The sequence below is a fragment of the Sinohyriopsis cumingii genome, chromosome 4 (assembly GCF_028554795.1).
Source record: "Sinohyriopsis cumingii isolate HCF-2022 chromosome 4, ASM2855479v2, whole genome shotgun sequence".
Classification (NCBI taxonomy): domain Eukaryota; kingdom Metazoa; phylum Mollusca; class Bivalvia; order Unionida; family Unionidae; genus Sinohyriopsis; species Sinohyriopsis cumingii.
Window position 1 is genome coordinate 121,424,444 of NC_142964.1, and position 25,773 is coordinate 121,450,216.

The 25,773-nt window shown below is 34.4% G+C and overlaps 1 protein-coding gene across 6 annotated transcripts in view; it reads right to left on the reverse strand.

The window, feature by feature from the left end:
* LOC149802023 (uncharacterized) overlaps positions 1–25,773 on the reverse strand; it is a 126,776-nt gene that overhangs the window by 69,940 nt on the left and 31,063 nt on the right. For 2 of the 6 annotated variants that reach the window (XM_089956420.1, XM_089956421.1), the window contains 2 exons: positions 15,330–15,412; positions 437–507 (listed from right to left, as the gene is read on the reverse strand). In XM_089956420.1, coding sequence (XP_089812546.1) covers positions 437–507; positions 15,330–15,412 — 154 coding nt within the window. Of the gene's footprint in view, positions 1–436; positions 508–6,445; positions 6,470–15,329; positions 15,413–24,918; positions 25,337–25,773 lie in introns of those variants that run through there. The other 4 variants (XM_089956423.1, XM_089956424.1, XM_089956422.1 and 1 more) reach the window with 3 other exon arrangements.

Below are 25,773 nucleotides of genomic sequence, written 5' to 3' on the forward strand. Positions count from 1 at the left end.
TAAATTATCATTTTGAAGAAATATCATATGTACATGCTAAGAATAAAACTTATTGTATGTTACTCCTCTCTCCCATTCCTAGCTGAACATCCATACAATAGATGACTGAAGATGCAAGCGACATCTTGTTTACGCGATGATACACTTGATTCACCCTGCACTAGTAACTGTTCAATCTAATATCAACTTTCTTGACCCAGTGTGAAGTCGAACTGCCATTGCAAAAGTCCATAGTGATCGATAATTTTTTGTCTGTGATTTTTGTTATGACAATTAATGTGAAAATCACTAAATAAAACCACGACTGAATAAACTTTGATAAAAATATATTAAGATAACATTTTAAACATAAAATTATTTTTTAACTTATATCAGTAAATGCGCTTGCATGACCCATGTGACTTGTACTATAGTTTGTGTACAGCTAATTTCCTACCTTTCATTATCAACTCTTCTTTCATTGCAGAATTATATGGTTGTATCTGTTTTCTATTTGTTATTATGTCCCTGAAACAAATAAATAAAGGAATAAAAATCTAAAATAATGGTGGTGGAAGGGAGAAAAAAAACAAAACAATGGCTAGACCTTTGTGTTATAGAGTAATTCTGCTGTTACTGGAAGGTGTAATAAAAGGTTCATCATGACATTACTTGCTCATCATCTTTATCAAAGGCTAGGTTGGACAAGGTCCAATTTCGGCCTGCTAAGGTTGCAATTCACAGATTCGAAGCACAGAAATATATGTTCAATATGCCAAGGTGTAGATTGGGTTATCACATCAGAACCTTGGCTAGCTAAGACACAAATCCCCATGCTTTTCATGTACTGAATCCTCCTCTCCACCAAGACCCATTAGCTTTTGTAACCTAAAGTATATTACATGCATAGTTTATATTTCTGCTTTGACTAAATATGTAAACCATTCTGAATAAAATCAGATATACGCTTTTATACATGAAGATCTGACAGTGACCACTTATTGTCATGTTCTGGTAACCTATGCTATTACCATAATCACTAATTTTATCAACCAATCAGATGAAGTCTAATATCTTTGTGTTTTGGGACAAGAGAACTGTGGATGAAGAGCATAAATGTGCACCAAATGATCTGATCCGCATTCAGATTTTTTAAAGCTGTATTTCCGTTGTCTAATTCAAAGGTCACCAGAACATGACCCTTAAGCAGTCATCACCAGATCTTCTTGTAGGCCCGTGAAGACCTGATTTTAATCAGATCATTTGTAAACAAGAGTCCCTAAAGGGAATGGACGCTCTGCTGTTTGAAAAGAATTTAGAGGAATTCAAGATATGATTTTTCTGCATTTTAACTGCTTAGTGTTGAAACCACTTATATTCCTGAGCAACACTGTAACATTAGTCATTGCGGCAGCCATACTGGATGTTAGATCAACACCATTTTCATTTAGGACTACAGATGTCAGAAGTCTTTTGGTGAAAACCCTACGTGAACATAACCATCCAATTAAGGAGTAGTGAATACACGGTTTTCACGATGGCCACCTAGGTGTACATATAACAGTATCAGCACCAGTTTTGTTCAGGTTTAAATAGATATTACAAGTCTTTGGTAAAAAAACCTCAAATCTAACTAGAAATAGCAATATTTTCATGATGGCCACTTGGGTGGCCATATTGGAGGTTAGATCAGCACCATTTTCATTAGGGACCTACTAGACACTATTAGAAGTCTTCCAGTAAAACCTCATGTTGATATGGCTTTCCATTCTCGTTGAGTAGAAATAACAAGATTTTCAAGATGGCTGCCATGGTGGCCATATTAGCACCATTTTCATTTAGGACCAAACAGACATCATAAGAAGTCTTTCAGTGGAAACTCCACGTTGATATGAACATTCAAGCAGTAAGTGTAGCAATAACAAGATCTTCAAGATGGTCATTGCAGCTATCATAAACTGATGTCTGTTTGCAGCATTGTCATTCAGGACCAACTGGACTTAGTAAGAAATCTTTAAATGGAAAAACTCATATAGTAGGAGTATCAATAACGAGATTTTCAAGATGGCTCCATTCTTTGAGTTATGACCAGTAGAGTTAAACATGGAAAAATTACCAAAACGGCCTAAGCTTTCTGCAAAGTATGGTAACAACAGACAGTGGGGAACTTGAGTTATTGTGCAGAAACTGGTTTCCTTCTTTCAGTCAGTGAGCTTGACCTTATAGCTTTTTGATCCCAAAATCAATAGGGTTCTTCCTTAAGTAAATTACAAGTTATCCACAAAATTTGGTAACTAGATGGTGGACAAAAACCGTTTTTGTGCAGAAGTGAAATTGGTAACAGATGGACAAATGAACATATATCACAATATGTTCAACTTCATGGTGTTTATATAGCAATTGTGTCAATGTGATCTATACACCCCTGCTGTGGTTCTAAATGAAACACCCTAACCAAGTTTCATGAATGTGTGTGTGTGTGTGTGATTTGAAATTTGAATGTAGCTTTAAAAAAAATTCAGTCATATTGCTAAGATGTCTGCAGTGTGACAGTTTTATAGTGATGTCTTAGCACTGGGGCATCATGCCACAGACATGTAGCATGATGTCCCACCCAGTCACATTATCCTGACACAGGCTGACCAGTCCTAACACTAACCTCTTAATGCTGAGCACCAAACGAGGCAGCTGTTAGTACCATTTTTGTAAGTCTTTGGTATGACTCGGCCAGAGATCAAACCCATGACCTCAGCATCCGAGGCAGATGCTGTAACCACTAGGCCACCAGAGTGGTTGTTTCATCAATATGCCATGCTTATAGCTGGAGACTTGTCTAAACATTTATACTGGGATTAACCATAATTTAATAGTAAAGTCATTTGTTTGAAAAAGTAAGTCAAGGTGGTTCAGAATTGTGTGAGGAATACCATAAATATGTTCCCAAGAATTATGGCAATCCAGCCTGGCTGCAGTAGCACTAAAGAAAAACTTTTACACTGTTACCTGAACAGAAAAGCACTGACAATGCTTTACACAGGTGAGCTAAAAAAAAAATATTATTAAAATATAATTTTTTTTTAATCATAGATAAAACCGCACCATGACTTTTGCAATAGCAAAATATAAGCAAAACCTAAACCAAATTCAAAACTGAAAGCAAACATTCACTGGCTTTATATCAAATGTAGCAATCTAGCAAAGCAGTACATAGTTTCGCATTTTTAAGGACTTCCAAACAATGTCAATGCCTATTTTGTCTTTGAGTAATTAAATCCTTCTTGATACAGCCTGTGTTATTGTCTTATTGTGTCATGTGGTCCATATTTTATTTATTAGTTGTATTTAGAAAATACATTACATTAATAACAACATTGCTCGATTTAAAAAGTGACATTTTATCCAGGTTTAAGATTTTGTATTTCCTCAGATAAATGTTAAAGGAGCTTTTGCAAAAATTGAGGTACTTTAAAAAAAATGTATGGACTTTTGACAGATAAAACCAACTTTTTTAAATTCAAGTTTTATTTTGTTGAAGTGTCATACATCTTGTAAGATGCCAAGTTTGTTTTTTCTTAACAAGCACTTTTAAGAAATTACAGGTAGGAAATTGGAGCTAAGTGCCTTTCCAAAAGACACAAAGGCAGCTGACCCAGGCAGGTATCAAACCCATGACCTTTGGATTGAGTCCAATGCTCGACCAAATGAGTTACTGCATCTCCATGTAATAATTTCACTAAGGATACTACTGAGGTAACACAGATTTCAATCCTCTACAGTCCCCAGTTCAATTACTGGCAGTGTAAGTAAGTAGAGTGAAACCTGCACACATCCCAGAAAAGATGACCCGCTATGAATGACAACATTTTAAGGTCCCTTTTCTAGTTTTTATAACTGCCTTAAACTCCACACCTTTCAATACAAAAAATTGTATGTGCTTCATTGGGCATTATGGATTGAAGGTTTCACTGTACAAACATAAGGGGTGGTTGTCAAAATTCTGTTCCTCAACCAAACAAGTGACTTCATGTCAGCAGTACAGCAGTATGGTCACTGAGATTTCTTAAAATTAGTAATTGAAAACTGTACAATCCACACAAAGCTATTAAGTGTGTAAAATGATCAGCCGGGCAACAAAAACAAAAAAATTATACCTTCAAGAGACAAGTATTTTATAGTTTGTATTAAAGTGTAAAAATCAAACAAGCTCATGTATGTGATGTATGAAATTATTATGGTAAAAACAGGTAAATATAAAGTCTTTCCAAATAAAGAGAATTGTTGGATATACAAATGGATAAGCAAATGGAGGCACATTCAAAAAGGAAAGGAAGTTCGTATACATATGCTACAGTGGGAGCATGCAGAAAATAGGTTATTAATTTGGATTGATCTAATTAAAAATGAAAATTTTCTTACCCAAAATTCAATAGTGACACTGGTCATAATACACTGAGCAAGCAGCACAAACATGAATTTGAGTACATGATATCACTCAAGGAATTTAATGACATACTGTATATACAGTGGGATTCAATTGCAGACAAAAACATTGACCGCAATCTGCCACTGTATAATATGCTTGCAGATACAGGTATGTTGTTTGTTTTCCTGATTACTCCTTACAAACTGCATAGATCCTGATATGGTGGAACATTATGCAATGGCATATCTGAGTCTATGCAGCTTTCAGTTAGAACAAACATATACACAACTACATACAGCATAAATATCTAGAAAAGAAGCGAGCTACTAGGTTTACCCATGTATATCCCAAGTCTCTGACATCACTCCACTGACAGGTGACAACAAAAATCAATGTCCTATTGGACAGTACAAATTATGCCACCCCTAACAAGGCAGGTAAGATAACAACATAAAAATTGTGAGGACCAAATCATTAAAATTGGAAATTTTTCTTGTTGCAAAGTGAGCATTTGTGGTAAATGTACTCATTCTGTTTTCAGATGTCCCTTTGTAGTGGACAGACCTCATGAAGATTCCTTCATCTGAATTACAAAAATGTGAATACAGTTATTATACAAGTTACATTACTTGAACTACTACAGATCAGTTAAGTTTTATAAACTTCAAAGTATTAAAATATATTCAAACAGGAGTACATGTATTTAAACTTTAATTAGTTTTCCACTGGTGATATTTAAAGGCTTGGAAATTAAATAAAATCTTTTAAACTGCCAATATGTTTCAACACAACTGTTAATACAGTGCCAATAATTAGAAAATTCCATTGCATTTGTGTCAGATTACTCAGTTATCTGTTGGGACTTCTCTGATCAAGCTTTTAGCAGCAATATAGAAAGGTGAAGTACCTCAAACTCGTTAAATTAACTATGTTGCCATTGGCATGAAGACCATTTATCATTACATGTACTTCCTCACTATTAAAAAGAACCCTTTCCCCCAAGGAAACATGAATAGGATGTAATTAAAAATATGATTTGGTTCAACAGAAATATAAAGTTGTCAAAAATGTCCTTTAGCATTTTACACCATACTCTGTAACTCCAAACCCGAGTTCCTGAAATCCATGCATTTGTTGGATGGCACACAGAGCAATCAGATACATGTCACAGGAGTTATCATATACCATTAAAATCAATATGTCTTTGATTTGCTTATCCATTAAACTGCCAAATAAATCTAATAAAGTAAAATTCAATGGTGACAAAGTCAAGTTTACTGATTGTTTCTTTGTTGGACAAGCAAATAATTACATGACATGAACATTTATAATTAATCTAATGACCTCTGTCACACATTTCCAATGACCACTGGTTATGAAATACAGGTCAGCAAACCCCTTGTTAGAAATGACAAAATCTGGACATTTTTTATAGGCTGTTGACTCTGTCATACATCTGTGGATTGAGGTCAGAGATTCGGACAACCCAGTGTAGTGCAAGCCTAACTACAAACAGTGTAGACACAGATCTGCTGTTGCATAATGCCTTGGAAAAATGGAGTCTACCGTATGATGCTCATTTTACAAATACTGTATATGCTAGCTTTGTCTAACTCAAAACTGAACAGACACAGATCTGCCATCACATAATGTGCAGGCAGATCTGGGTCTGTACTGTTCTTTTTCTATAGGAGTAATCAAATGAACAATCAAGGTAGACCCTGATCTGCAGGCACATTATGTTAAGGTAGATCATGATCTTTGTTGTTTGGAGCTTGAGCCAATTTATAAGCAAGTATATACAGTGACTACAAGTGAACGGAGTAGAACCCAATCTGCTGATGCATTATCAGAAAGCTGATCTGGGTCTAAGTTGTCTGCATTTGGACATATCCAACACATGGATAAACATGGAAATAACAAACAGCTTTAGCTTCCATTGTAAAACAGTCATAGCATTTTACATTGGTACACAGGAAAAAGCCCTCAGATAAAGGGGAGAAAAATGAAGAAAAAATAATTTATTCTAGTGAAGAAACTTACCAACTTCTAGATGAATGCTTTTTCCTGGGAGATGAGATTGTAAAGTAAACACAGGTTTAAAAAATATATATTTTTGTTAAGAACTGATATATTCACTAATATAACAAAATTCCATCATATAAGTAATTATTTACTTGTATGTAGGATACTATCTTAACAAGCAAATTAAGTGAATTTTTGTCTCCCATCCACCATGGTGAGGTCAACAAAAGTATACAGTCATGCTGTGATCTCTAACAGAGCTGTACAGTTACTAGCCTGATAGAGAAAGTAACCAAGTATTTTTTAAAAATTAATTTGATTCAAAAGGGTATTTTAGAGTTAAAAGTACAGATAATCTGATTAGTGACCATTATGTTGAAGACAAATCCTTGACTCTTATGCAGGAGATGGTATCAATTTGATTAGTGACTGGGATCTTGAAGATAAGTCTTTGACTGTGATACATGAGATATGGAATTGATCAGTGTGCATGACCGACTGTGATACAATGGATGATAGCAAATTGACCAGTGACCAGGATCTTGAAGATAAATCCTTGACTGTGATAAATGAGATCGAATGGATCAGTATGCATGACTGACTGATACACAAGATGATAGCAAAATGATCAGTGACCATGATCTTGAAGATAAATCCTTGACTGTGATACATGAGACAAAACTTTCCTTATCAGCAGGGATCTTGGTGATTTACCTGGCTATTTTAACTTCACACCTGACTACTTTAAAAACAAGACCTGTATCCCTATAGGGGGAGTACTCCCCCCCCAAGCCTGTTTTGGTAACTCACCCTCCTACTTTATATCTAATGGAGGGACCTGATGAGATGATCTCAAACTGATCATGATTATAATCTTAAAGATAAATCCTTGACTGTAATACATGAGATTATATCAAAATGATCAGTGATTATGATCTAAAAGATAAATCCTTGACCGTAATACATGAGATGATATCAAATTGAGAAACAATGTACTTCAAACAGTTTTCAAAATATACGGTAAAACAAATACAAGTAACCTCAAAATATTTACCTATGACATTGACCTTAAAGATAGAAAACAAAATGTGGAATGGAAAACATCTAGTAATAATATCTAATTATACCAAAATCAAGGCCAATATGAAGTTTCACTCATCTACCTTGAAGTTTCACTCATCTACCTTGAAGTTTCATTCATCTACCCTGAAAGGTTTATTCTAAGAAGAGGAAGGAAAAATGCAACTGAAACCTAAATACTGAAAATCAAGGATGATTCAAGCAATTAGGTTTTGGCTCCCCACCCTAGAATTGGGAATTTAGTTTGTCATCATTTATGGGAAGTTTTAACTCAGACTGGCATTTCCTATCCATGAAGTCACACATTAGGAAACTAAAGTACTAAATGCTTTATTCCCTTATTAATAAAAACTCATTAAACTGAATGTTAACAACAAACCCCTCCAAAAAACCAAAGGTTCGGTTCATTAGAAGCAAAGTCATAAATAAAAAAAAAACATTTAGCATGAAACACTAAACCATATGACTACAGGTTACCCTGCTTTTGTTTAATTGAGGCAATTCGGAATACACACTTTGCTTATCGGTCTATACCAGTATGTATTGTCAACTATCCAAACGCTATATAAAAAAAAAAGAAAAAGAAAAAAGGATTAAAAAATTCCAAAACTGATTTGTGCTCCTATTTGAGCCAGTAAAGTTCCTGCAATCTCTAAAAAAGGTAATTCCATGACATTTCCAAAACTTTTCCAAGACCTTTTACCAATTTCAAGAGTACCTATTATGACCTATAATACATACCTAACACATATATTTAACACAAAAACATTTTCCAGCTGGCTTTTGGGCACTGGTGATGTAGTCTGACTGAAATTTTACAAGAACCTACTCTAACAAATCCATTATCAAAGCTAGCTAAAACTTTTGCATTGGTGAACAAAAATGTGACCAGATCATGCGAAATAACCAAATTCCATGGCTTTTCCATAACCTTGAAAAACTTACAAAAATTTCAAAAACTTTAAGACCCCTGAAATGCTTTTCTGTAATTTACAAACTTTTCCAGGATTTCCATGACTGCAGGAACCGTCAGTGCTTGAAGCACTTAGTAAATTATATATACTAAATTGTAAAATATATATATATATATATATATATATATATATATATATATATATATATATATATATATATATATATATATATATATTTAAAAAACAAAAGAAAACAATTCCTACCTACCCTAAAATCAGTGCAATAGGAAACATATATATTGGGTGATCTAACTATAAGCTACACAAATGTACTTTACAACATGTGAAGTCACCTTATACATGTACTGTGGTCTTCCCAACCACACCCATGTTACATGAGGACAAATCTTATAGACAATTGCCTTATAATGAGGTGTCCATAACCATACGCATGTAATATGATGGTCTGTCTTACAGATAGATGCCTTACAATGAGAAATCCATAATCGTCATATCCATGACCATGTAATATGAGGGTCTGTCCTATACTGAGATACCCATCACACGAAATACCTTATGGTGAGGGACCAAAGTAATATAATATGATTAAGCCAGCCTTTAAAAATCTGAAATACACATAAAGACTGCCATTAAAATGACTGTTAATACACATAATTTCTAGAGAATTATAGTTTGCATAATTACCAAAGCAGAAAATTTAAAATTGTTTCACACAGCAAGCTGACTCATCAAATTTCTAAAAAGATTATTTTAAAATTGGTTCAGATCATGTAGCAGGCAAAAAGAAAAAAAATAAACACCAATACATGATAAAAAATTAGTGGTGGGGGGCTGAATTTTTCTTGATGGCTTATATTTAGTAAATGGAACACTAATGGGATTTAACAGAACATATTTTTGTGAAAAAAACTGACTTTCATCTATCTGTACTGAAAAACACAAAATTATTTTGATCAAAAGACAATGGCAAACATAAATTTCCTGGTCAACAGGTGTATATTTGGAATTGCTGACAATATATAATTGATTATATGGAGGACTGATGCAGAGGCTATGAAAGTCAAATCCCTTGCACACAGATTTGCCTTCAACAGTTTTTCTAGAATGGTCTGGACAAGATATAAACCTGTTACACACTCGTCAGTCTAAGAAAATTATGCAAAAGCAGGAAATATTGTTGCAAATATGCTGCTATTTAAGATGCAGGAACACAGCAAGTATCATTAGAGTTGGGTCAAACCAAACTTTCATTAGGCATAACAAGGTCAGAGACATAGAGGATGTAACAAAGAAACAACAGATAATACCAAGGCCATTCAAGTTGTAAATACTGAAACACAGTACCGTATTTTAGCGTATATTAGACGCACCCAGTTATAAGATGCAACCATATATAAGACACGGGTTTCGGCGATTTGTGTAAAAAATATTTTAAATAAGATGCCCACGAATATAAGACGCACTCGGCCACGCCATCTGCCGAACTGAGCAAACCCTATTTTGACTGCAGATGATATAGCGTTGATTTTTTTAAAAACTTACAAGTTACTTACGGTATTGATCTGTATCTAATATTATTTTGTTAAGTACTATTACATTATTGTTCCAATAAAGCTTAATAAAATCTTTTGAATAATTCTGTGTGTTGTTTTGTTCAAATATGTACCGGTAAACATCCGTTTTCAAACCACGTGCATCAAAGTGGCTGCCGGTACATGTACTTTCCATTGTCATAAACGCAAATATCTCCAATGTTTCGATCACTCACCTAATGTAAAAAAGGCTCCATTGATCATTTTGGCTGAAGCTCAAAGAATTGTTTGAGGCAGGGCCGCAACGGTTATCGTTTGATCTTTTCTTCTAGGCCGCTAGGCCTAAGCTTCAGTGGCTGGGGTTAGTAAACGCCGGTATATACCGGTATGTAGAGTATACGTGGGATCAATCTCTTGTTATAAATAAGTGAGTGATCAATCTCTTGAGCATTTATAAAATTTTCATGATAACGAAGCGAAAATCATATATGGCCGATTTTAAATTAGACGTCATCAAGTTTGCCAAGGAGCATGGCAACAGAGCTGCTGGAAGAGAATTTAGTTGCACGTGAACTAATTTTTAGTTGCACGTGAATTTACGTGACTGGAAGTTGGAGGAAGAGGAACTTAAGAAGATGAATCCAAGAAATGAGCTCGTAGAGGTAGAAAGGCAAGATTGCCGAACTTGGAAGAAAATCTTGCCAACTGGGTACGTTCGAAATGTGACAGTAACCGTGCGGTTTCAACGATATCGATCAAACTCAAGGCTCGAATTATTGCTACAGAAATGAAGATCATGGACTTTCATGGCAGTGGGAACTGGGTGTACAAGTTCATGAAACAGAACAACCTTGCAGTCCGGGCACGTACAACTGTTGGACAGAAGCTTTCAGACGTTTGGGAGAATAAATTAGATGTTTTCAACACCTTTGTTCAGAAGGAAATAACTGAACTGAAGTTGGCAGATGATGACATCATCAACATGGATGAGGTTCCAATGTCATTCGATATTCCAGCTAGCAGATCAGTGGCAGAGAAAGGAGTAAAGACAGTAGCGGTTGATACCACGGGACACGAACGAACGAACTTAACTGTTGTGTTGGCCTGCACAGCTGCAGGAGGAAAACTGAAACCCATTGTTATCTTTAAAAGGATAACCATGCCCAGAGAAACTTTGCCAGCTGGAGTTGTTGTTGTCTGCAATAAAAAGGCTGGATGAATACAGAGGTGATGCAGACCTGGACGGATAAGTGCTTCAGAACAAGAATAGGCGGATTTTTCAAGAAGCTATATCTTCTGATTTTCGATGTGATGGCTGCCCATAAGGAGACAACTGTGCAGAAACACATCCACAATGCTGGAGCCCACATAGCCATTATACCAGGTGGTCTGACTTGTAAACTCCAGCCCTTGGATGTTGCCGTCAATCATCCATTTAGGACTTTTGTTCGTGAGGAATGGGATCGTTGGATGACTAGCGGTAAGCACACCTTCACGCCAGCTGTTCGACAACGTCGTGCAACGTACATAGAGGTGTGTAACTGGGTTCTCCGGGCATGGGAGAAAGTGAAAACAACAACAATCATCAATGGCTTCAGAAAGTGTGGGATAATTCCAGAACCGGCCGCCAATATCAGTTCTTCGGACATCTGATACCACTGACTCCAATGAGGATCGATTATCAGCGGCTATGGAGGTATTCGGTGACAAGAGTGAATTCGATGAAAATTTTGATGGATTTGAAGCAGAAACTGATGACGATGAAGATGAATAGATTGATTTTAAATCAAGACAAACAGTATTTTTAGTAAATGTTTATTACAAAAATTGTTGACTGAGTTTTTGTTTGTGTAAAAAAGTAATTAGATAAGATGCCCACGAATATAAGACGCACTTAGGGTGCGGGGTAAGTAAAATTTTATATAAGACGCGTCTTATATACGCGAAAATACGGTACCTATTTTTGGTACGGATGAGTTATTCTCTTTAAGATATATATGTATCCACATACCAATTTTTAATGAGAAAAGGGGTCCAAGATAATGAGGGTGTAAAGAGAACATAAATAAAACTAAACAAGTAAATAAACAGTGAAAATCTGAACACGGGTGTAAAGAGAACATACATAAAACTACACAAGTAAATAAACTGTGAAAATCTGAACACGGGTGTAAAGAGAATATACATAAAACTACACAAGTAAATCAAAAGTGAAAATTAGTACACATAGTTATTCTTTTTAAGATACAGTCAGAGATCAATTTTCCAAAATCATCACTAAACTATTTATGACAACATTAAAAGCCGCTCAAATACATAGGCTTCTTTTAGACACAGCTAACTGGAAAAACTTAATTCACATACGTCCATCAATATAAGGTATTTTTGTTTACAAAATTGAATTATTAAAAAGATTTCTAGAGGTCTGAAGAACAATTTTTGGAAGGATGTTTTATTCACTTGGTTAAAACTTCAAGAAAAAAACAACCCTGAAAGAATTGCAATTGTTTCTCGCCATGCCAATGTTAAAACCGAAGATTACAGCATTTCTGTGAACATCTGTTCAGTTGTGGAGTAAATATAATCAGGAATTTGAAATTCAACAATCAGTTTATTAGCTTTAACTCTTTTCTAACAATTTATACATGTGGAATAAACTTTTCTCAGTATGAAGGCATTTAAGGTGACATTAAAGAATATTTGTTAGAAGTATCAGATCTTATTTTATAATGATCAACTACATTATGTCTGCTACCATTACACACGTAGCAAACTCAGCTTGTCAAAGAGGATGTTCTTATTAAACAAAACAATGATTTATATCCAAAGGAACAAAATAAATGGATATGTGATCTTAACTTAGACGAGTCTTCTGATCGTAAAAACAAGTATTTATTGGTAACTAAGTGTACAAAAGATAATCTTAAATGGGCTTCAACTGAAAATTTTCCACATAAATATATATGTATAAGAATGTATATAAATGTATCAACAAATATGAGAATCAGACAAGACGAATTATGTTCTTTTGATAAAGAAACAGAAGAATTGTTTTTAATTTAGTCTATTATCGCGCTATAGTTAACGTATTTCTGTTTCCATGTGGCTGAAAGAGAAATGCATACCACCTAGTACATCTTAACTTGGAAGCAGTATCTACATATTGGGAACAAACAAATTAAACAAAATTTTAAATCTGATTTAAATTTTAGGAAATAACTACACAGTTAACTTACATATTCACAACAAAGCATAAAAACTTGGAAATATTTTAAAAAGAAATATAAAGTAAGTACAAATTAAACATAACTGTATATGCTCTCAGCAAGTGATTTCATTCAGTTCCGACACACTGCTGACATGATGTAAACTTCCTTTCAGCTGTTTTCACGTGTGACATGTCTTAGTCACGGCAGCAATTATATAATGCAGATCATAAAATATTAAAAGTAGCAGACTAAAGCAAAAGTCATGCAAGTCATTTATGTGCATTTACTCAATTTAAATATAAATTGTTGTTTCAAAATATATTAGTAATTTTGCTTAACAAAAGTTGATTACGATTACTGAATGATTTGCACCTTAGCTGCTATAAAAAAAAAATTCCAACAAAGGTTATTGGCAGCTATGGACTTTGACAGTGATGGCCATGTACTGAATTAGGTCAAGAAAAGAGTATGTTGAGTCTAATCATTGCAATATAGGGTAGTATGAATTTATCAACATACATAGCTTTCTTTCACTGTTACATCAGAGCATGTAGCATTCAATTCAGATTGTACTGGATCACACCTTTAAGTTAAACTCATCAAAAAATATATTATTTTTTTACATACTTCTTGGGACACATAATGATCATCCAAAGTAATACAGTTGTATAAGGATCCAAATAAAGTGGGTAACTGCCACTTAATGGTATACTGAATCAAATTCTAAAAAATGACACCCATTACTGAAATAACCAGTGCTGAACATCTACATGACCTGTATGACTTTTACTATAGTTAGGTTCAGTTCATAAATGTACAAGGGAAGCTTAAGTGCACTAGCACATTTTTTTAAATCTTCCAATAAGAAGACGACTTTCATTGTATTGCTTTTTGGAAGAACCTTTATGAAAATATATCACAATGATTATATAATGCCAAGCTCCTCAAGTAAATGGATCGTGTAGTGCAATGCAAAATGGTGTGGTCCACTGCTGCAGGCAAAACAATGCATCTGGTTTCAATATCCTTGGATCACTTGTCATAAAATGATCATAAAAAACCAGCATTGTTCTGAGCTACAGTCTCTACTTGCTGACGAGTCCAACTGCATACTGCAAAGATCCAGATTAACTGTTGCATAATGTGCTGGCAGATCTGGGTCTGTGCAGTTTGTTAGGAGTAATCAGTAAAGAAAATAACACAGACCTTGATTTGTGAGCAAAATATACTACAGTAGATCAGGATCTTTGTTGTTTGTAGTCTGACTCAACTTACATGTAGGTATATACAGTTTATTTTACTTATTAATGCCACCAAACTGCACAGACCCAGATCTGCTGGAGGATTATGCAATGGTAGACCTGTGATGGGTTGACACAGTTTACAGTTCAGAGTTCCTGCAGATTTAACAAACACATATTCCATGACATATCTAAAATGTTTCCAGGGCCATTTCACAAAACTCAGGACAACAATAAAAAGTTTGTTGACCATAACCGTGTTGTGTTTGAAACAATTTTTTTAAATATGGTACTTGGTCTTCTATGAAATTAGCAGTTATCAATTTTTTTAAATATGGTGCTTGGTCTTCTATGAAATTAGCAGTTATCAATTTTTTTAAATATGGTGCTTGGTCTTCTATGAAATTAGCAGTTATCAATTTTTTTAAATATGGTGCTTGGTCTTCTATGAAATTAGCAGTTATCAATTTTTTAAATATGGTGCTTGGTCTTCTATGAAATTAGCAGTTATCAATTTTTTTAAATATGGTGCTTGGTCTTCTATGAAATTAGCAGTTATCAATTTTTTTAAATATGGTGCTTGGTCTTCTATGAAATTAGCAGTTATCAATTTTTTTAAAACTCCATTGTCAGAAATTCCATGACTTTTCCAAAACGTTTCAAGGTTTTGATAAAATTCCATGACTTTTCAAGGCACTTGAAATTTATTTATTAAATTCCACAACTTTACCATGATTCCAGGACTGGTGGGAACCCTGACAGTTGGATCTGACTTGTACACATGTATATATGATGTTAGTGAGAAAACAAAACCCTAAATTATACTAGACATGTCTTCATTCAAACAAAGATATACGAAATGGAAGGTGTGAAGTGTTTGGCTGCTCTATCATAAACAGTCTCACCATGAAATTGGTTCACCAAGGAAACGGACATATGCAACTGGCTTCGGTCTATGCCTTATCCCTACATCATCCTCTGCAACAACCTGAAAAAATAATTTTTTGATTGGTTGGTTGGTTTTAATAGTTTCTAAAAACAAATTATTAACTATGTTATGCAGAGGAAATGGGAGCTGAGTGTCTTTACACACCAAAGCAGGCATCCTAGACTTACCTAGGCAGGTATCAAACCTGCAACCTTTAGATTACAAGTCAAATATTCACTCAACTGAGCTATCACAGTTCCCAAATAATTTTATGAAAAAGTATTCAAATTAAAACTTTTGATGACACATAAAATTTAATTCTTGTTGGTTTCCTCATAAAATGAAAACCTTACTTATTGTTATAATTTTCATATAGTAGTTGTGTCATAGTGTGAATCAGCATCATAGACCTATGTACAAACTTGAAACGCAATGAATGAATCTCAGTCAAATCAGGTCATATTCTGTTAACCAGTTATAATGATAAAGTCATTTAAAAAAGATTATATTTTTTCCAATGGTAGCAATATTTGATGGCAATAATAATAATAATAATAATATTAATAATAATAATAATCATGACTTAATAGGTGTGCATAATCTTTTAAAAAAAGCTCTCTGTGCTTTACAACATCAAATTAGCACAAAGGGCATAAGAACTGTTTCCATACAGACAACATAAAGTGTCTCACAAAAAATATAAAAACAAATGAATTATGACACAAAATAACAACATGGAACATATAAATGAAAGCACAAAAAAAGTTTACACTACAGTCTCAATCTAAAACTTGCAAATGGATGAATGTGGAAAAGACGTCTTGAGAGTACCTTGAATGTGAACATGGTCTTTTAGTGTCTGAGATCCAGAGGGAGTTCATTCCAAGTAAGTGGGCCCTGATATGTAAATGAATGTTGTCCATAGGACTTAGTTTTTACCTTGGGAATACTAAGAATACAAGTGTCTGATGATAAGCACAAGTTTCTAACAGGAGTGTACACATGGATAGGTATTTCAGAACTTGAACTTGAATTCACTAGAACATTTCATTACTAGGACTTCTAAAATTTAATTTGTAGATTATTCTTGGATTATTTTTTTATTTGATTCTTAAAACCATAAGTTCTTATTTTTTTTATATTTCTTATAGTGTTTTTCCAAGGAAATAAATAATTTTTTAAATTTTTCAAAGTTTGTTTTCACTCTTTCCGTGTTACTGTTTCAAATTCAGTTAAAAGAATTATAGCTAGCAAAAGGTAAACACCCCCCTACATTTGATGATTTAAGAAATATCAAGTTCATACCCCCTTTTCTGGAAGAAGTAGACAGATATTTTCCTTATTTTGAAAAAATTGCTGAGAGTTTAAGTGGCCAAAAGAGTACTGGACTCTATTAATGCAATGTGTACTCACTGGTAGAGCTTGTGATATTGACATTTCACTGTCACTAGAGCCGAGTGCTGACTATGCTGTAGTTAAGGACTATATCTTGATGGGTTATGAGATAGTCCCTGAGGCTTATCGGCAAAAATTCAGAAACTATTAAAAAGAAGCTTACCAGACCCATGTCGAATATGCATGGGATAAAAGCAAGACAATCTGAAAGGTGGTGCTCTTCTGGAAAGGTTAATAAAGATTACGAAAGTCTCAGAAAACTCATATTGGTTGAAGAGTTTAAGAACTGTGTCCATAGTGACATTACGACTTATCTTGACGAGCATAAGATCGAAACCTTGGAAAATCCTGCTAGTGTTGCTGATGAGCACTCTTTTAACAAAGTTCCTTTTGTAAAAAGACTTTTCGCTCAACATTTTTCTGGCAGAAAAGTATTTCAGCCTAATACAAGCCCTTCTAAATCTCAAACTGTCACAACTTCTAGAAATCAAGCTTCAGATAAGTTTGACCAAAGATCATCATCTCTTGCTACGTGTACCTATTGCAAGAAAAAGGGACACATTATTTCTGATTGCCACAAATTGAAAAATAGGCATCAGAATCAAGACAGACCTATTCCAAATGTTCTTATTTCTAAGAGGTCAAGGTCATGGTCATGTACTGAAAGCAATAAAGTTGTTGGGTCTAGTAAATCCCAGTCTGATTTTATTATGGAGAATTATGAACCATTCATATTGAAGGGTTCTATATCACTCTTGGGTGATTCGGCCAATCCTATCCCTATTAAACTTTTAAGGGACACAGGAGCTTCTTAGAGTTTTTTATTGTCAGGTACTTTGCCTTTTTCTGAGAAGTCTTCTTCTAATGAGAGTGTTCTTATTCAGGGAGTAGACTGCAGCTTTGTTAATGTTCTTCTCCATTGTGTAAATTTGTCATAAGACTTAGTCTCAGGACCCGTGACAGTCGGCAGAGTGCCTGTTTTACCCACTGAGGACATTCATTTATTACTAGGCAATGACCTAGCTGGACACAAGGTTGTAGTTAATCCACCTGTAACTGACAAGCCTTGTTTGGATCAGAAAGTTGATCCAATTGAGAAAAAAATCCCTCATTTATTCCCAGCTTGAGCAATTACCAGAGCTATGGCAAAGAAAGCTCTTGAGGATGATGTAGATAAGGAAACATTTCCTTTAGCTGACACATGTATTGGTCAGGATTTTGATGAGGTCACTTTCACTCCTTGTTTGGATCAATCAGAAGGTATTGATCACAGTGATCCTCTTTTAACGACTCATTCTATTTATTCTAAGCAGGGTGACAAACGACAATCACTTGTCGTCAAACAGGAAAAAGATCCTGGAGATCTCCTATTTGTTTCAAAGGGCCATTAGTGAAACTGAAGCCGCTGAAGTTCCTGTGTTATTTCATTAAAAATGGAATTCTTATGAGAAAATGGAAACCTCCCGAGGTACCTGCTGACGATAAGTGGTCAGTGAACTATCAAATTGTAGTTCCAAAACCTTATAGACAGGAAATACTTAGTTTGGCCCATGAAACTCCTTTGGCTGGTCATTTATGGGATTAATAAAACTTATCACAAGATCTTGACTCACTTTTGTTGGCCAAAAATCAAAAATGATGTTGGTAAACATTGTAGATCTTGTCATACTTGTCAAATGGTAGGAAAACCCAATCAGAAAATACCTATGGCTCATCTACAACCTATTCCTGCCTTTGATGAACCATTCAAAAGAATTATGGTAGATTGTGTTGGTCCCTTACCTAAGACCAAGTCAGATAACCAATACATGTTGACCATTATGTGTGCATCGACTGGGTTTCCAGAGGCAATTCCACCGAGGAATATAAAATCAAAAACAACAGAAAAAGCTTTGATAAAGTTTTTTTTACTCAATTTAGCCTTCACAAATTTGTCCAGTCTGAACAAGGCTCAAATTTCATGTATGGAAATTTCAAGCAAGTTATGTACAAATTTGGCATCCAACAATTCAGATCTTCTGCCTATCACCCTGAAAGCCAAGGGGCATTATAAAGATTCCATCAGACTTTGAGAAATATGATTCGATCATATTGTTTTGATACGGGTAAAGATTGGGAAGAAGGCATTCATTTACTATTATCTGCTGTTAGGGAATCGGTTCAAGAATCTTTAGGCTTCAGTCCCTTGAACTGGCTTTTGGACACACTTTGTGGACCATTGATGTTGTTGAAAGAGAAACTTCTTTCTAATGAAGATACTGAAATTAATCTTCTTGATTATGTTTCCAATTTCAAGTACAAGTTGTCAAAGGCCTGTGAGGTTGCAAGAGCAAATCTTCACTCTACTCAATCAAAAATGAAGTCAAGATATGATAAAAACTGAAGGAAAGAAGTTTTCACCCTATTTCTCTTGCCCATACCACAAAATACTCTTCAGGCCAAGTATTATGGTCCCTACACAGTTTACAGGACAAAGTAAATGATTTAAATTACATCATAAATACTCCTGGGAAGCGAAAACAAAAAACAACTCTGCCACATAAACATGCTAAAAGAGTATACTGAAAGAGATAGCCAGGTTAAACATGCAATTACATATAATTTAGTTGTACCTGTCCCACTAAGTGAAGATTTAAGCGAAAGAATATCATCAATTCTACTGATATTGGAGTGATAAATCTTTGGAAATCAGAAATTATGAAAGATCTGAACCAGAAACTTTCGCATTTGCAAGTGCAAGAAAGAAATGAATGTAAACAGTTATTATTTGAATATGAGCACTTATTTCCAGATGTTCCTACAAGAACAAACAAAATTTTCCATGACGTTGAAATTGTAAATTCCAAACACCCGTACAGGACAAACCCTCTCAAGCAGGAATACTTGAAAAAAAAAGAAATTCCGTACTTGCTGGAGATTGATTTTATACAGCCCAGTAAAACTGACTGGCGTTCACCATGCATACTTGTTCCAAAAGCAGATACAAAATTTTTGTATGTGTACTGAGTATAGGAAGGTGAATAGTGTCATTAAAATAAATTCAATCACATTACGAAAATCGATGACTGTATTGATTAAGATCGGGAATACCAAGTATGTCACCAAATTTGACCTTTTGAAAGGATTTTGGCAAATTCCACTAACGGAAAGATCAAAGGAAATTTCGGCATTTGTGACTCCAGATGGACTTTATCAATATAAAGTAATGCCATTTGGGACAAAAGGGTCACCAAGAACTTGTCAACGTCTCATGAATATGATTACCTCTGGTCTATACAATTGTGACGCTTACATTGATGATGTCTTCATCTAGAAAGACATCTGGAAAGAACATTTAGCAACAATTTGGAAATTCTTTGACAGACTCAAAGATTCAAGTTTGACAATTAATTTATCCAAAAGTGAGTTCTGCCGTGCTAATGTGACTCTTCAAGGACATATTGTGGGACATGGACAAGTTAAACCAATTGATGCTAAAGTCAAGGCTATCTCTGAATTCCCTGTGCCTGTAAATAAAAAGCAACTGATGCGATTTTTAGGAATACCTGGATACTATTGGCAATTTTGTTCCAATTTTTCTATAACTGCAGAACCCCTGACAAATTTATTAAGAAAAACAAGTTTCTTTGGACTGAATAATGTCAGGAGGCTTTTGACAAGTTAAAAGCCATAGTTACAGCTCCAAATTTCAGCCAATCATTTAAACTGCCTGTTGATGCACGTGATGTTTATTACATTATTGATCATCCAGTATGATTTTTCTAAGAAACTAAATAAGCACCAAAGAAATTATTCAATAATTGAGACGGAATGTTTGGCTTTGATATTGGCATTACAACAGTTTGAAGTTTACATTAATTCAGCTCCTTCGATTATTGTGTTTAGTGACCATAACCCCCTTACTTTCATTGGCAAGATGAAAAATAAAACTCAAAGACTACTAAGGTGGAGTTTGTTGTAAAAGGAATATGATAAGGACATCAGGCAAATCAAGGGAAAAGATAATAGCAGATGCACTTTCCCATGTATAACAATGCATTATTTGTTTTGTACCCTGTAATTTATAAGAGTTTTTTTTAACCTTATGTATAATTAATCTATTGTAAAAAGAAAGTTTTATTAGATAAATCTTTCTTTTTCTTTATGGCAGGAAGTGTTACATATATTTGATTTAATTTAATTGTTTGTAAGTTTTAAAATCTTTTTATTTTTAATTTCATTACATGTCAACAAAATGTAGTTTTGTTTACTAGGAACTCGATATTTTTTAAGAAAATAGTTTGACCTTGACTCTTCAGTTGTAAACACCTAAAGCTGACCCAGTTCCCAACCTTGATTTAGAAATCAGTGAGAGAAGTAAACAACTTTTAATTTTTTTTATTCTCATAGTAAAATGAGTGGTTTTTATCAAGGTCATACTGGGGCTACGTGATTTATATATATATATATATATATATATATATATATATATATATATATATATATATATATATATATATATATATATATATATATGTAAACTATCTCCATTTCACAGTTCTGGGCTTTCTGAAATTGCGCATTAGTTAGTTTTAATAGTGATGCTTAGAGAGATCTCAGTTGGGCTTTTTTCTTTACACTAGAAAGTGTCTGTTGTGGCAGTTTGGGGTTATAATTTTATTCAAATTATTTGGATTCTAAAGGATAATTCTTTTTCCTGGAAATATCTGAGTGCTCATACAGAATTCTTTGACAAAGACATTTATTTAAATTTTATTTGGAAATGCAAACACCAGAATATTAATGACTGTGAAATAAAAAAGAACTGCAGATGATAAAACACCATAAAGGCTACAGTATATGTCATTGCCCACCATTCTGGATTTTTTGTCAGGACTCGAACTTGAATCCATAGAACATTTCATTACTAGAACTTCTGAAATTTAATTCGTGGTTTATTCTTGGATTATTTTTCGATTTGATTCTTAAAATTGTAAGTTCTTATTGTTTCATTTTTTTATAGTGTTTTTCCAGGGAAATAAATAATTTGTTACATTTTTCAAAGCTTGTTGTTTTCACTCTTTCTTGTGTTACTGTTTATTCAAGCCTAAACACGTGACATAAGAGTGATATCATCAGTTCTTGGTGCTCTAAGAATGGTAATAACTGCAGTGTTTTGGACCTTCAGAAGTTTCTGCAAAAGACAGTGGCAGAAAAGAAAGAGTGCTACAAGTCTATAGAGTGAACACGAGGGCTTTTGTGGCATCAACTGCAAGAAGAGTGTGAATAGTGCTGGTGTGTCTCAGTTCTATGTACCAGTATGCTGCTCTACAAGTGTTCAGGACATGCTAGTGCAGTTCGAGAGATCTATCAAAAGTAACACTAGATTTCTAAATGATTGACTAAATTTAATGGGAAAGTTGCTTAATTGATTCTGGTAAATGTTTTGTTGTATCATTGTTCATTTGTAGCTTATTACACCTCATCCATGACTTAACATCAGAAATGCATTTCCCTGTGCTTTGGATGGTGGAAGGAACCTCATTTGGACAACTAGATTACACAGTTGAGTGACATCAGCACACAAATGGTGGAACACAAGATGGCAATTTATAATACTTGATAGAGGCTGTGTTTATAGAAAAGAGAATTGGTCCAAGAACAGAACCCTTTGGAACACCATAACAAAGATTATCAGGGCTAGAATGTTTACTGTTTACAGAAACAATGATTTCTACCAGTCATGTATTACTTGAACCTTGATAAAGCATTACTGTGGATACCAAAAGCAAGCTGCATACAGTGAAGCAATGATATCATGGTCAACTTATCAAAGGCAGCGGAAAAGTCAAGGAACATGAAAACCGAAATGTTACCACCATTTGAAGCAGAAAGAAGGTCATTAGCAATTTAACGGAGGGCAGTTTCAGTGCTGTGACAAGGGCAATAAACTGAAGTGAAATTACTGAGATTACGTAAATTTAAGTGAGATGCTATTTGACAGAACTACTTTTTCTAAGACTTTTGACTCAAGATTCGAGACAGGGTGATAGTTTTTCAAGTTGCAAGGGTCAAGTGTTGGCTTTTTCAAAAAGGGGGTTTATAAGAGTATTTTTAAAAGTGATGGAAAAACACCAGTAGAAAGAGATATTTATAACGTCAGTCAGAGCAGGCTCTATAGCATCCAAACACTGATGTAGGAATTGGATCAAGTTCACATTACTTGAGGACACACTTTTAAAGAACTATTCATAGCAAATCCATATATATAGGCTGAAATGTTGTGAATGGAAGTTGCTGAAATAATGTAAAAATGTTGTAAGGCGAGGATGGATTCGGCTATATAATACTGTGAATCTGATCTCTGATAGTTTTCACTTTGTCACAGATCAAATTAGTGAAATGATCTGGTAGACTCTCTGGGGAGGCTGTGGTTGGAAGTGGTATAGATTTGTTACACACCAATTATTTGTCCGTGATGAAAAATAGCTGTTTGTAGCTGGTACTCGCAGCGATTTTTGTAGATTCTACGAATGGAAAGGCAATGTACCTGAAAACTGTCAAATTCAGTCAAACTCCAGGCATCATGCCTGGATGCTCTTGCTCAAAGTTGGACAAACTCCATTCAGATTTGTTAGTTGGCTGATTGACAGCACATCTTTATCATGATAGGCCAGTTTAATGCAGAAGCTATTGGAGTGCATCGTTGGAAACCAAACGGCAACAATCCACTATGTTTCTTTTTCACCCATGGCTGCATATCATAAGATTTCGTTTTTCACGACTATGCATAAACCTGCTTTTAACCAATCACTGTGTAAAACTTTATTGTAATCTTTGTCTTACATAACCTGTCATGCCATCTGAATAAATCAATCAACATTTCTCTCACAAATATTGCCACTCATCTATAATTAAAAAGGGTACTTTCATTCGTGTGTGGAAGAGTTACATTGCATCATTTACATATTCATGAAAAACAAGAAAATCTTATCACAGGCAGCCATGATTAGTAGGAGAACATAGCAGATTTTCATCCATGGCTTGGGACAATGATTGAAATAATATGCCTCGAATGATTAAATCAACCAGAGTGCTACAAACTTGTATGATTAAATTTAACATGAGCATGCATTCATTTTATAAGACTTAGCCATGAGTTATCTTTGTGCACTCTTTTTTCACATTCAGACTTTGATTTTTAAATAGAAATAAAGGTATCATGAAAAATAGCTAATTTTTCATACTGTATTCTTGCTACTATCTTTATTTTATGCATCTGCCACTCTGCTTCTCTCTCTCTCTCAATTTTTAAATGTATTAATCTTAATATATTATTACATGGGTGATGTTAGCATTATGGTTACTTGCTCTTTATTATTGAAATGTGTTCATAATATATCAATCTGATTAAAATCAGATCTCCACTGTCCTACGTTAAGAACTCACAACAACTGCTTAAGGGTCATGCTCTGGTGATCTTTGAATTAGCCAATGGAAATGCAGCTTTCAAAAATCTGAAAGTGAACATGGATATTATAATATCAGTCAACCTAACAAGCAGATAAGATGAAAGGCCGACTTTCTAATCATTATGATTACACAGCATGGTTCTGATTAATGTAATCGTGTACACATTTCAAAATTTTAGTTAACAAAACAAAATAACCTTACTAGAAAATGGCCAGAATCTGAGTGAAAATGATAGTGGGATGAGAGAGACTTATCACAGGGTATATGCAAGTACTGTAGGGATTTTTTTGTGTGGGGGAATGGTGGTGCAGAAATTGCCCCGCCAAATGAGTTCACTTTGGAACTCTGTAATACTGCTTGGAACTATGATCCTCTTAAAAAACCATTAATATATGTGGGTATCTACACAATCACAAATGAACAGATTCAAAAATTATTTCAATCATTTGATTAACAAGTTATGCACATTTCATACAATTTTTTAAAAACATGAAATATATAGAGGATATTTTCTTTTCTTACCTTAATATCAGATACAGGTATATTTCATTGTGTGGTACCAAAAATGTGATACTTTAACAAGTGTCAAAGCCAGGGGTTCATATATTTCATTTTTGATACCACAAGATGAAATATATCCTGCATTAATGTAGGAAAAGAAAAATTTCTTTTAATTATACATCTTCAATGGCTTACTCTAAACAGCTGTATCATCTTACATGGACGGGCCTAAATAGACGTATCATCTTCAATGGACTGGTCTAAATAGCTGCATCATCTCCAATGAGCTGGTGTAAATAGTTGTTATCTTCAATGGACTGGTGTAAATAGTTGTATCATCTCCAATGGACTGGTGTAAATGGCTGTATCATCTTCAATGGACTAGTCTAAATAGCTGTATCATCTTCAATGGACTGGTCCAAACTGTATCATCTTCCATGGACTGGTCTAAATAGCTGTATCATCTTCAATGGACTAGTCTAAATAGCTGTATCATCTTCAATGGACTGGTGTAAATAGCTGTATCATTTTCAATGGACTGGTGTAAATAGCTGTATCATCTTCAATGGACTGGTGTAAATAGCTTTATCATCTCCAATGGACTGGTGTAAATAGCTTTATCATCTTCAATGGACTGGTGTAAATAGGTGTATCATCTTCTGAATCAATGGACTAGTGTAAATAGCTGTATCATCTTCAATGGAATGGTGTAAACAGCTGTATTATCTTCTATGGACTGGTGTAAATACATGCATTATCAGTGCATATTTACTGAAAACACTGACCAGTCATTCACAAACATTAAAGAAGCCATGGTGTCTTAGTGCCTGGCTGGCATGCCAGAGTTGAAAATTAGTGCCTGTCCATTTGTCCTATGGTAATAATCTTTTGGTAAGGTCACAAAAAAAATTAAGTAGCTGATCTTTGTGGTCAGTTTAAAATGCTACAAGCTTGAAAAATGCAAATTTGGAGGACAAGAAAATATTCTGTTGGACCAGCAACATTTTCAACTGTGGAATCATGCCGCAAACATGTAGCATCATCTGGCCTGAGAGAAATTTTGAGAAAAGGTT